Source organism: Podarcis vaucheri (assembly GCF_965113315.1).
Source record: "Podarcis vaucheri genome assembly, chromosome: 6".
In the NCBI taxonomy this organism is placed as follows: domain Eukaryota; kingdom Metazoa; phylum Chordata; class Lepidosauria; order Squamata; family Lacertidae; genus Podarcis; species Podarcis vaucheri.
Genome location: NC_138764.1, coordinates 44218009 through 44230969, shown reverse-complemented (window position 1 = coordinate 44230969; position 12961 = coordinate 44218009). Strand labels below are relative to the sequence as shown.

Sequence of the window (12961 nt, the reverse complement as noted above, 5' to 3'; positions counted from 1 at the left end):
GAGTGTGCAGTAAGCCTTTATAACTGCAGAAGCAGTTGTAGCTGCCTTACTCCTTATTCTCCTCCTGGAATTAGTACTGTTTCACTTCTGTAGTGTCAGCACACACAGTTCTGAAATTTAAGTACGGCATATTTCTTTTCCTCTTGATTGCACATAATGACGCTCCAAGCTGAGAAAACCGTGTTTTTCTTCATTCACTTGGTAAATATTTTTGATATGTCCTCAATGCCAAGCAAGCCATACATGCACAGTTCTGGATTGGTAATTTCCATCTACTAATACTCCCTCTGATTTATAATGGCATCCTTTAAGGAATAATATTGTAGCTGATGGATGCAGAGATTTCTTTGCATTTTCTTTGTTTCAAGTTTGCATTATCAGGTTTTTCTAGATTGTCACAGGTAACTGCTTATCTTCCTTTTCATCAGAAATAATAAAAAACCTTCTATATATAATTGTCTACCATGGTACCCAAGACACTCTAGTTGTCATCCCAGTGTTTGAACAAGAAACTGATTGAAGTGCAGGGCAATTTTTTATACTGCCTTAGAAGGGACAGAATCTGATTCATTTAACCTTAATTGCATAGGCTCTGCTGGGCTAGTGAAAGTAAACAGCAGCTAAATGTAATTTTGGCTATCGCCGCAGGCAGATATTATTCCACATACTGTATACCCAGAAGAAATCTACTGAGCAGAGAGATGCTGTCGGTGGGTTCCTCCTGCCCACACAGCTAGGTAGGTTCTCCACCTATAAACATAATTATAAGTAGCGCCTATTCAGAACAGATAGTGTATAAGATGGCAGTAATGATAATCATAACTCTGCAAACTGGCTCACAGTCTTTCTCATCTTCACCATAGACCTTTGAGAAGTGTAACAGCACTGGGTGTGAGCTGACTTGCTGAAGACCTCCCAGATACTGGACCCAATCCGTGCAGGTTGAATTCCAGCCATATTTTCTCTCAGCGTTCATTGCAAGCTAAAAGCTTGTACTAAAAGCAGGCATTGCTTTGCGAAATAGAAACATCATTTGAATGGAATTTTCCAAAGTTTCCTTTCTGGTTTTGGGTGAGGTGGGGGAGCTAGTGTTATCTTATCTATAATTTGTTTGAAATCACCCTTTTTTTTAGTTGACAGGCTTAGCATTATCTTTTGGCTTTTAGAGAACATTGTGCTAAGAAGATTCCTAGCAGCTGTTATATGAAGTTTTCCTTTCTTTTGGTTTGACTCATTGTTGCTAATTCCTTTTAGATGGTACAATGACCTAAGTGACAGAAAGAGGAGCCCTGTAACTAATTTTATCCAAATAATGTGCTTTCATGGAATGTACCTTCTGGGAGAAGCACCCAATTACTCTGCCATCAGTATTGTAAAGAGTCAATGAAACCTCCCATCTTTCCCCAGCAAGGCATACAAAATGCTTCAATGTTGTGCTCTGCCACACCAATATAGCATGATACTTTTGACTTATAACTATGCAGATAGTGAGAGAGCTTTTAATGTTGAGAATCTTAAGTAGAATTCATAGTTTTTGATAATTCTACGGAGATAATAACCAAAATATGAAAATCTAATTGGATCAAATTTTATTGTGAAATTTGCTGGTTGCTTTTGAAGATGCGAATCCTGTGAAATATCGAAAGGATAATTGCAGTGGTTTCCCCCCACAAGGATAGCTTGTTATAGCTTTAGGATAGATGAAAATGGACTTATTCTAGGCTATGTATACACTAATTAATTGTCAGCACAAAAATGTAGTTTTCTTTAATTTGGCATAGTTCATGCTTGTCCTCAACATGCTTCTTTCAGTCTAGATTTATTTTATCATCCACAAGGATTGAAGTGGATACCTGAAAACCCTCTCATTGATTAGGTTATGCAGACTTTTTTCTTCTTCACGTGCCCTTGGTTAATGAAGAATGAGGTGGCATTGCAGACTTGGTGTATGGCCACCCACAATGTAATTAGGAAGGTGTAGATACGCATACATTTGCCATCATCAAGACTGCTTACATCCGTTTTCATCTGTTTCACAATAAGATATTGTTTTTTTGGAGTGAAACCGGTTTCTCAAGAAGCAGTTGGGGAGGGGAGAGAAATGTGCAATAGATCTAGATTGTGTGCAGACTAGGGAGAAAAAAACAAGTCCTCCTTATCCATTGGTTCTAGGATAAAATGTTGTGTTTACACAGCTGAAGTGTTTTGCGGGCAGTCGGCCTGAAAATTGCAGACACGAGAGAGAGGTACCACTGGGCAATAGACCTGCTAAATTGTAAATAAGTAGGTCCTGAGGCTTTTGTGTGAGGCACCTTTAAAGTAGTTAGGGTGTGTGTAGGATGGGAATTTGCCTTCCATGTAAAATAATTCCTTGATTGTTTTAAATTGCTGATACCTGCGTTGCACCATTTGGAGAAGTGAATAAGCCAGTCCTAATCCACCCTTTAATTTTTATCTATGTGGTTCATGCTATTTATAAAGGAATTTGAGAATATCATATTCCTGAAACATCTCCAAAGAGGATACCATTTTCCTGCTTCCATTATCTGAGTACTATTTAAAAACAGATTCCAGTTTCTGAGCAAGAAGAAACTATTCTGCTTTCATTGTGGAAAAAAATGTCTTATGAGCTAGTTACTTGTTTTCTTTTCCTTATGGATTCTTTAATCAGTAAAATTAGGAGGTGGCATTATTAAGGCCTTACCATGGAGCCTTTCTGCTGAGTAGCATTAACAGTTGTAAACCTAATTAATTTGTTCCTTTTCAAGGCATGGCAATGCTTTCCTTATCTGCAAAACAGATAAGCCACCAACTCACACATTATGACATAGGTGTTTGTTTTTTCTCTCAATACAAGCTTTAATGCCCATTTCTGAAAAAGTAACAAGCTGGGAATATAATAGCTTTTTCAACATGATCTGAACGACTGAGGGAACTAAAAACGGTGACAGTCACCACTATATAGAGAAGCGCCAGAAAGATATGCAAAATTAGGTGTTTGCTTCTAAATTGAAACACAGCCCTGAAATGAGATTACACTGATTATAAGAGTTAAATGGATAGATCAGAAGCCTGGTGGGAATGGTATCCTAGTTCTGCTATGTCTGAGATGTAGCTCATATGTGGGAATGAAAGTATTGTGTGTATTATAGCCTCAGCACTCTAAACACAATTAATCCCTCTCTCCTCCCTACCCTGCACTTTAAGGTAGGACTGGTGAACTGCTGGCCCTCCCAACCAAAGCTTTTGAAAAGGGCTACCCTTCTTCCTAAGAGGGACGTGGGTGGCGCTGTGGGTTAAACCACAGCCCAGGACTTGCTGATCAGAAGGTTAGCGGTTCGAATCCCGTGATGGGGTGAGCTCCCATTGTTCAGTCCCTGCTCCTGCCAACCTAGCAGTTCGAAAGCACGTCAAAGTGCAAGTAGATAAATAGGTACCGCTCCGGCGGGAAGGTAAACGGCATTTCCGTGCGCTGCTCTGGTTTGCCAGAAGCAGCTTAGTCATGCTGGCCACATAATCTGGAAGCTGTCTGCGGACAAACGCCGGCTCCCTCGGCCTATAGAGCGAGATGAGTGCCGCAACCCCAGAGTCGGCCACGACTGGACCTAATGGTCAGGGGTCCCTTTACCTTTACCCTTCTTCCTATTTTGCCAGCAGTGGTGAGTAACATTGGAGAGGGCATGGTTTTCTTCAGCTGATTCTCTTACACCCTCTGAGCTTCACAATTGTGTTCTTCTACTTCCTCCCCTGACTTCTGAGACCCTGTGACATGGTGCTTACTGCAGATCTTCCAAATTCTCCCAAAGCATTTTTTTTCTTTTCTTTTTTGCAATGTTGTTCTTATGTGGTTTGGGAAGAAGAGGTGAAATGTAAGGGGAGGTTGGTTGAGATAAGTATTTCCTCCCTTCCCCTGCCACATGTTTAACCCCTTATTTGCAAATCAGAAATGAAAGAGGAAGCACTGCTTCCTGCTTGGTCTGGCTCAGATATATGGGAGAAAGTCAGTGTGTGTGGAATGCAGGTTGGCTAGGGTGGGTGAATGAGAGTGAGGGGCAGCATCCTGCTCAGCCCTTTAAGGTGAGCTGCCTGGAGATGAGTCCAAGAAAGGCGCTCCCTTCCTATCCTAGGACTCACTGCATGATCAATCTGCAGCCTTGGGGAATGATGTTTTTTTAAAAAATGTTTAAGTAAGGGCTGGATGGAGAGCGATGAGCATCTCCTGTGACTCATGGATGGCTTCATTGTAGTGGCCAAAGAAGGTCTCCTCGTCACTTTATCTGATTTCAAATACCACTAGTAGTGATTAGTGGTGGCATCTTTGCAAAATCCCCCATTGGAGGCAGCAGTGGGGAATTTGGGACACTGCTCCATTGTGTCTAGACTGAATGTAGAGCAGTCATGAATGTAGGCCATGCCTTAAGAATGTGGTTTAAACCACAGAGCCTAGGGCTTGCCAATCAGAAGGTTGGTGGTTCAAATCCCTGTGATGGGGTGAGCTCCCATTGCTCGGTCCCAGCTCCTGCCAACCTAGCAGTTCGAAAGCACGTCAAAGTGCAAGTAGGTACCGCTCCGGTGGGAAAGTAAATGGCATTTCCGTGCGCTGCTCTGGTTCGCCAGAAGCGCCTTAGTCATGCTGGCCACATGACCTGGAAGCTGAACACCGGCTCCCTTGGCCAATAACACGAGTTGAGCACCGCAACCCCAGAGTCATCCGCGACTGGACCTAATGGTGAGGGGTCCCTTTACCTTTACCTAAGAATTTTATAGTACAGGATTTTGTCTTGGTTTGAAAATGCTATTCTTCTGTCATATGTGTATTTGGCGTAAAACGTTAGTATTACTCTCTCTAAGTGTAATATTTCACAATACATTAAATAACTACACCCCCCCAGCTTTATTCAAATTTAGCGCATTTGTCCTTCATTGGCTATCAGTGGAGGCAGAAGGAAGAGAATAATGTAAATGTTTGTCTATTGATCCACATATTGCATTTTCAACAAGCTAAAAAGCTACTCATTTTCCATTGGTGTAAAAAATGCATTGATAATGCAAAAGATACCCCCTGTGAGAAACCTTCTGCTGGTGAAAAGATACATGTTTTTTATTTTCTTCATTGAACTCAAATTTTGATTTTTGATGTTTATTTTACAATTTTTGTGGTTACCTATGTAGCATTATTATAATATAGGCTGAGGAGTATAGATCTCTCGTTACAAAGTATGTCATTCCCTTTTTTTTTTTTTGCACAGTGTAATGTTTGGGGAGGGGAATGGAATTAGATACAGATACAGAAAAAGATGGTGCTACTCATCTTTGTCTTGGGTTATCCTTGTGGGAGGTATTTGGAAACAGAGGAGTGGAGAACTTGTAGCTGGATCTCTCAGCGGTGTTTGATACCATCAACCATAACATCCTTCTGGACCGTCTTGAGGGGCTGGGAGCTGGGGGTACTGTCATACAGTGGTTCCGCTCCTTCCTCCTGGGCCGTGTTCAGAAAGTGGTGGGGGGGGGATGAGTGTTCAGACCCCTGGGCTCTCACTTGTGGGGTGCCTCAGGGTTCTGTCCTCTCCCCCATGCTTTTCAACATCTACATGCAGCCGCTGGGAGAGATCATCAGGGGGTTTGGACTGGGTGTTCATCAGTATGCGGATGATACCCAGCTCTACCTCTCTTTCAAATCAGAACCAGTAAAGGCAGTGAAGGTCCTGTGTGAGTGTCTGGAGGCGGTTGGAGGATGGATGGCGGCAAACAGATTGAGACTGAATCCTGACAAGACAGAAGTACTGTTTCTGGGGGACAGGAGGCGGGTAGGTGTGGAGGATTCCCTGGTCCTGAATGGGGTAACCGTGCCCCTGAAGGACCAGGTGCGCAGCCTGGGAGTCATTTTGGACTCACAGCTGTCCATGGAGGCACAGGTTAAATCCGTGTCCAGGGCAGCTGTGTACCAGCTCCATCTGGTACGTAGGCTGAGACCCTATCTGCCCGCGGACTGCCTCGCCAGAGTGATGCATGCTCTGGTTATCTCCCGCTTGGACTACTGCAATGCGCTCTACGTGGGGCTACCTTTGAAGGTGACCCGGAAACTACAACTAATCCAGAATGCAGCAGCCAGACTGGTGACTGGGAGCGGCCACCGAGACCATATAACACCGGTCTTGAAAGACCTACATTGGCTCCCAGTACGTTTCCGAGCACAATTCAAAGTGTTGGTGCTGACCTTTAAAGCCCTAAACGGCCTCGGTCCAGTATACCTGAAGGAGCGTCTCCACCTCCATCGTTCTACCCGGACACTGAGGTCCAGCACCGAGGGCCTTCTGCCGGTTCCCTCACTGCGAGAAGCCAAGTTACAGGGAACCAGGCAGAGGGCCTTCTCGGTAGTGGCGCCCTCCCTGTGGAACGCCCTCCCACCAAATGTCAAAGAGAACAACAACTACCAGACTTTTAGAAGACATTTGAAGGCAGCCCTGTTTAGGGAAGCTTTTAATGTTTGATGTATCACAGTATTTTAATATTCTTTTGGAAGCCGCCCAGAGTGGCTGGGGAAACCCAGCCAGATGGGCGGGGTATAAATAATAAATTATTATTATTATTATTATTATTATTATTATTATTATTATTATTTTATTGAGCAAAATGCTACCTATTTAGTTGCTTTTGCTTCCCCCCACCCTATTGCGGTTTAAAAAATGTTTTAATTTGCTGTCTATTGACTGTAGAGCCTTTGGATGGAGATCTTTATTTTTACATTCTGCTAATAATATGGTCAATTCTAGCCTTGCCTTTGTTTAGAGATCATGAGCTGGAGGCTCTTGGTGTGAGCAGAAGATATCTTCTGAAGCAGTCCGACTGATAAAGTGCTGTGGCACCCTTTCTGTATAGAATAAGGAAGGGCAAACTTGCATCCACTTGTCAAAATAAGTTGAACCAATAAGCATGTTGTAGGTGGAGCAACTGCCGTGTGGGCTGTGAGCAAATAATTCTGAATGAAAACCCTTTAAAATAAAACATGCTGGATTTCAAACAGCCATCCTGTAACAAACAGGAAAATAAACTGTGTCATTTTTCAGAAATGGGGGGAGGGAAACAAAGTTTGTGTTGATCAGGTATTTTAAACCGAACGTAATGTGGGAAAGGACTGATGGGGAGTCCTTATGCATTTTTCATGAGCTGGTATATGCAGCTGAATGAATTCAGCGAGTGTCACACCATGTAGCTTGCAGACAAACCACATCCACAAGGAGGCTACTGACACAGAAAGCACTCTGGCGCATTTTCAGAGGGAAAGCCAGGACTGATCAAGCTCTTTTCTGAAGGGATTGACTTATCTGTTCTTCGATTATGCTGCTGTTGCTTTAGGCAGCCTTTTCATTCAGACCTCAGCTGGCTGAATGACTGGCACGGAGGTTCTCGATTTATCAGCATTTGAATCTGCAGCAATGTCTCTGGGCTGTGCTATTGTTGTGTTTTCTGAATGGTGAAAGCTAACACAACATCCAAGCTATGACAGCAAAAGATTCTTCTAAGGAACTTGCTGCTCCAGAGACGGAGATTTACATAAAGACTTTCAAAGAACAAATGCATTTGGAACTCGAGCTTCCCAGAGTGCCGGGGAACAGACCCACCTCTCCAAAAATCTCCCCCCGCAGCTCTCCAAGGAACTCTCCATGCTTTTTCAGAAAGTTGCTGGTGAATAAAAGCATCCGTCAACGGCGACGTTTTACAGTGGCACATACGTGGTAAGGCTACCTTGATATTAATATGTATTTAAAAGGGTGTTTGTGGCTTTGCTTTCTACACTTTTTTTTTTTTAAAGGAAGCCTGTTATCTGTTTACAGTACCTGCTTCAATAGTTAAATCATGTATATTTACATTATTTCTGCAACTGTCCTTCACGTCATGTTTTTCAAAGCGAAGAATATGTTGCTCATAAGGATTCTAGTTAAGCTTTGCTAAATGTGACTTTCAAAATATATCTTTTCCAAGCAGTCTGCCCCAGTGTTGGGAATCTTATCCTGCGATGGATTGTTTTTGGAACCTTACGCTCCAATGTAAAAGACTGTGATGTGCTAGAATTTTGACATGACTGTCATTTGACTGTAGGGCAAAAATCTCCCTCTCACAAAGCATCTTCAAGAAAGGTCTAGCTGGCAGCCAGGTTTCTTAAACTGACAGTTTTTGGTTTTTCAGCCCTTTGTGTGGTGATGTAGCTGACGCTCTGATCTGGAATTTCCTATCACAGACAATAAGTAGGAAATTGTTCTGTTGATCATGGTATAGAAAATAATAAAGGATTAGGAACCTGATTAGATTTGATTAATCTGTGCTGTGGCTTTTCTCTTCCTGACATGAACTCTGGATATGTTTCATGTATATGCACCTAGTTCCCGCATTTTTAGGTATATGTTTGATTAACATTCCCAAGTATGTTGTAACTTGATTGTGTGTTGTTGTTTTTAAATAAAAAAATATAAACCTTTCTCATGTTTATAAACATATTTGTTGATACCTAATTTATAAACTAAGGCGGGATGAGGGCTAGGTGGTGACAAAAATTGTATGTGCTATGTAAGTATGTATACATATATGAAACACACCTTTTCCTTTTGATAATTCATCTACTTACAGTGCAGGGGGAGAAATCATTTAAAATATTTTAGTTTATATTTGTGTTAGGAAAATGCTTACTGATGCATTAAAACAATAACTTTCTAAAAAGGAGCTTTCCTTCTCTTTTTGGCATTTGTTTATAGCAAATGAACAGCTATAGCAGCTGTTTTGAATATTGACCAATGCAAGTACATTGGGAGAAGGAAGCCTGATGCCACATGACCACAGATTGAAGCCAATATATTCATAATAGACTGTATAGACTATAGGGAAAAGCAATGGGAGTACATTTCAGGCAGCATGTTATTATAAATCAAATTATCTTGGAATGTATCCTTCTTTGGGGCTTACCATACCAAAAAGAAATGTCATAGAATTCAATTTTCTCATGGTTCGAAATTAACTGCACGAGTCAGTTCTGTATAGTTCACTGTCCTAATATCTTAGCTATCTGTTTGCCAGTGCTGCAATTGGAGTATGGTTTGTTTCACTTGGTCTGAAGACACTATCCGGCTTAGAGACAGTACAAATGGGTTATTGGAAGGATGATGAGAAAGAGGTCAGTCAAATACGTCAGCAGATATATGGGCAGCTGGGTATTTAATAGCACTGTAGATAGATTCTGGGAAAAGATTTCCACTTGTTTTCTCTTCAGATTGTTAAACAGCGACAGAGTGATAAAAATAAAGATGGTACACTCTTCATCTCTCTGTATCTGGCAGAAATAGCAGAGCACCTGGTAGTGTTCCTTATTTTTATTACATCTGATATATGTTGGCCGCAAAGAAGGCACAGTTGCGTTGTAATGCCAATGGGAAACAACGCTGCTTGACCAGTATTGTTGGAATCCCAGGTGACAGCTGTGCCAAGAGCACTTTTGATTGGTTCCAGCTGATTCACTGGCTATGCCTGGTGCTGGAAAATAGAGACCAGGCTGCTGTCATTAAAGTTTTGGTGGTTTCTAGGTGAGACGGTGGTAACGCACTTCATGTGAAGCTGCCCTTGAAGACAGTTCAGAAACTTTAGCTAGAGCAAAATGTGCTGACCCAGCTGTTTATCCAGTATAGACCAAGACTCTCACAGCGCATAATTCATAGTGCTAGTTCTTAACTTTGAAGCTCTAAAGTCCTGATTACCTCATCGGATGTCTCCTTCCATATGAGCCCATGCAGCAGTTACTCTCTGACATGACTCTTCTGAGGATTTCATCTCGTGGAATCGAAATGGCCTTCCTTCAGGGAGTGTGAGCTGTTCTGCACTAAGCAGCCCTACAGAACTCTATGCAGCCCTATAGCAGTTGTGGACCTCTCTCGTCTGAAGGATGTTTGTAAAGCCCCTGTCCTGCTGGCTTTGTACGAACAAATGCAAAGTGGGTTGCATTTTCCATTGGTCTTTTGCATTACTTATACTCGTTCCCTACCTATGAACCAATCTTCATTCAATATGGGAGGTTGTCATGATTAGATTGTTGGGCACTGGCACCCTTGGGCCTTCAACTGCTGTGTTGTTGCAAGACCTATGAAGCCATTTCAGGTTCCTCTCCAGTTTCTGTAGTGCAGCTTCCTAAGCAGAAGAACCTCAGTAAAGGTGAAATACTTGCCTTTCTGCTGTTGCTGTGATCCCCATGCACAACCCTTTTTCTGTCCATATCCTTTGTGGGGTCCAAGCAGAGCAGCTTATGTATGCAGGCTAACAGAGGGCCAAACATCTGGACGCTTTCCGGGTGTGGCAAGCCTTCTATGGAAGCTCCATATCTGGTATAGAGTTCTATGACTGGGACAGTCATGGTATAGTTCAAGAGACTTGGTGCAGGTACTGGTTGTGTGCAGTGAGGCTTATGTGCACTGCGTTTTACACATGGGCCAGAGTAGGAAACTGTGTTGAACCTAATATTTAATGAGTTACTTTTCTTGTTCTTAAAATGAGGTCCTAACCTACTGGATAAATAAATTTGTTAATAAACTTATTTCTTATTCTGGACTGCCCAACTGTTTCCTGCTGCTTCTTTTGGCTACTTAAAGGATTTTGGTTATAGTTGATGGCATATTTTAATGTTGCATAAGCTGTAGCACTGCAATAGCTTTCACAGAAACATTTCCATTAACCTCCTGATAATTACTCAGGAGTGTGCTTATGCAGGTTTGCAGCTGCTTTATAAAGAGATGGCAGTAACTTTAAACACTTAAATGTCTTTTTTGTTTTACATGTGTTTATATTGTGAGAGGAGAATGTAAACATATGTAAATCGTGTACTTGCAAATTACATTATCCTTGTCCCTGCTTTCAGAGGCAGACATTCGGAACATAACATAATACCTTTTAAAATGGACAAATGCTGTGTTTTTGTCTTTCATTTTGGATGGGTCTGAGTGTCTTGCTTGATGGTTAATTAGCACGGTTGCTGTATTTTGATAGTATTAGCATTCGTTGCAAGCCTAGTGAACGCTGAATTTGTATGTACACAAATGATGACATTTATTAATCTGCCAAACAATCTGTAGTACTACTTGTATTTGCAAATAAGAGAATTCTACCTACTCACCCACTCGAACAAATGGTTTGGAAGTTGTTTTGTGAAGCTTGTAGAATCACAAGAATCCAGATTTTTACATTAAATTTCAGCCTCATGGCTGCATCAGCCTCTAACATGGCTTTCAGTGTTTTATTTTTACGATGTCTTTCAGCTCTAATGATCCGAGGACAGCTAACAAAGTACTGTATAAGAGCAGAAAAGTTTTAATATGAAGTATTAAAACAATAAATTCAAGCAATCACAACAATAGTGGCAGAAACAGTGGAAACAAAACATTAAAAATTATAGCAGTAAAGTAAAATAAAACCAGATTCAAGTCCCCGAGGTTTTTAAAGCTCTGGCAAAATAAGGTTTTAAAATACATGGGATGAGCTTCCCTGGGGAAGACATCCAACAGATGTCACAGTCAAGAAGAGCCTCTCCTTGATGATAGCCATTGTGAGCTTAAAGTATCTCCCTTGAAGAGACCCTTAAAATACAGCAGGTTCATTTGGGAGAAAGTGATCCACTAAGCGACACATACTGATGTTGCCAAAGTTCGTCATTCCCTGGCTCAAACTGCAGATTTGCCCAGCCCATAATGCTTGAACGTATTGCAAAACAAAACCACTTAGAATCATAGAATCATAGAGTTGGAAGAGACCACAAGGGCCATCGAGTCCAACCCCCTGCCAAGCAGGAAACACCATCAGAGCACTCCTGACATATGGTTGTCAAGCCTCTGCTTAAAGACCTCCAAAGAAGGAGACTCCACCACACTCCTTGGCAGCAAATTCCACTGTCAAACAGCTCTTACTGTCAGGAAGTTCTTCCTAATGTTTAGGTGGAATCTTCTTTCTTGTAGTTTGGATCCATTGCTCCGTGTCCGCTTCTCTGGAGCAGCAGAAAACAACCTTTCTCCCTCCTCTATATGACATCCTTTAATATATTTGAACATGGCTATCATATCACCCCTTAACCTCCTCTTCTCCAGGCTAAACATGCCCAGCTCCCTTAGCCGTTCCTCATAAGGCATCGTTTCCAGGCCTTTGACCATTTTGGTTGCCCTCCTCTGGACACGTTCCAGTTTGTCAGTGTCCTTCTTGAACTGTGGTGCCCACTTTCCTGAGAAGTTTTTCTTTGCACAGAACTAGGATCTCCACACTAACTAAAGGGAAGCCAAGTGAAGGTGTGAACTATTGTGAGCCAGGTTCCACTTGCACTCTCAGAAACAGCCCATCCTGCCAATAGTACATCCAACTAAAAAGCAATAGATAATACTGAGTCATCTCAGGCTTTGTCATGTAACACCGCAACAGACAGAAGAACATCAGATGAAATGATCTGCCTACAGTCGCTTGTCATTCATTGGAATGTTGGTTGCCTTTAACAGAATAACCGTCATGTTGCTGGTTGTGTAAGATTTCCCCCCTCCAAGGTTCCCCCATGTGCCATTTTTTATTAACAATGTAAATAATTACTTATATTGATATGCAGTGGACTCATGGCAATGTATTTATTATTTGAACCCCCTTTTTCTTTTTCTGAAACCTGGAGGAATATATGCCAGGACGCTAGCAGTTATGGGGTATGGTTGATGTGCCAATCATATATGTGCCCATTGAAATATATATATATATATATATACCCATTGAAATATAACAATATATCATTGTTTGGGCAGCTGTGATAATACGGTGCGAGGAGGATGAATATCTTTGTAGATCTGTACACTTATTCCACAAAGCATCAAAATCCTTTAAGTTAGGCTGTGTTCCTTCTGCTGCTCAAATTTATATCCAGGTGTGCTACAACAATAATTGCTTTGCTTTAGTTTATTGC

The 12961-nt window shown here is 41.7% G+C and overlaps 1 protein-coding gene across 3 annotated transcripts in view; it reads left to right on the top strand.

Annotated features, from left to right (window-relative positions):
• Positions 1–12961, top strand: part of PDE4B (phosphodiesterase 4B) — a 261207-nt gene that overhangs the window by 62575 nt on the left and 185671 nt on the right. The window contains exon 1 of one of the 3 annotated variants that reach the window (XM_082227592.1): positions 7116–7736. The exons of the other annotated variants lie outside the window; for them this stretch is intronic. Within the exon in view, the coding sequence (XP_082083718.1) occupies positions 7501–7736 (236 nt within the window). The 5' untranslated portion in view covers positions 7116–7500. Of the gene's footprint in view, positions 1–7115; positions 7737–12961 lie in introns of those variants that run through there. 3 annotated transcript variants of the gene reach the window in all.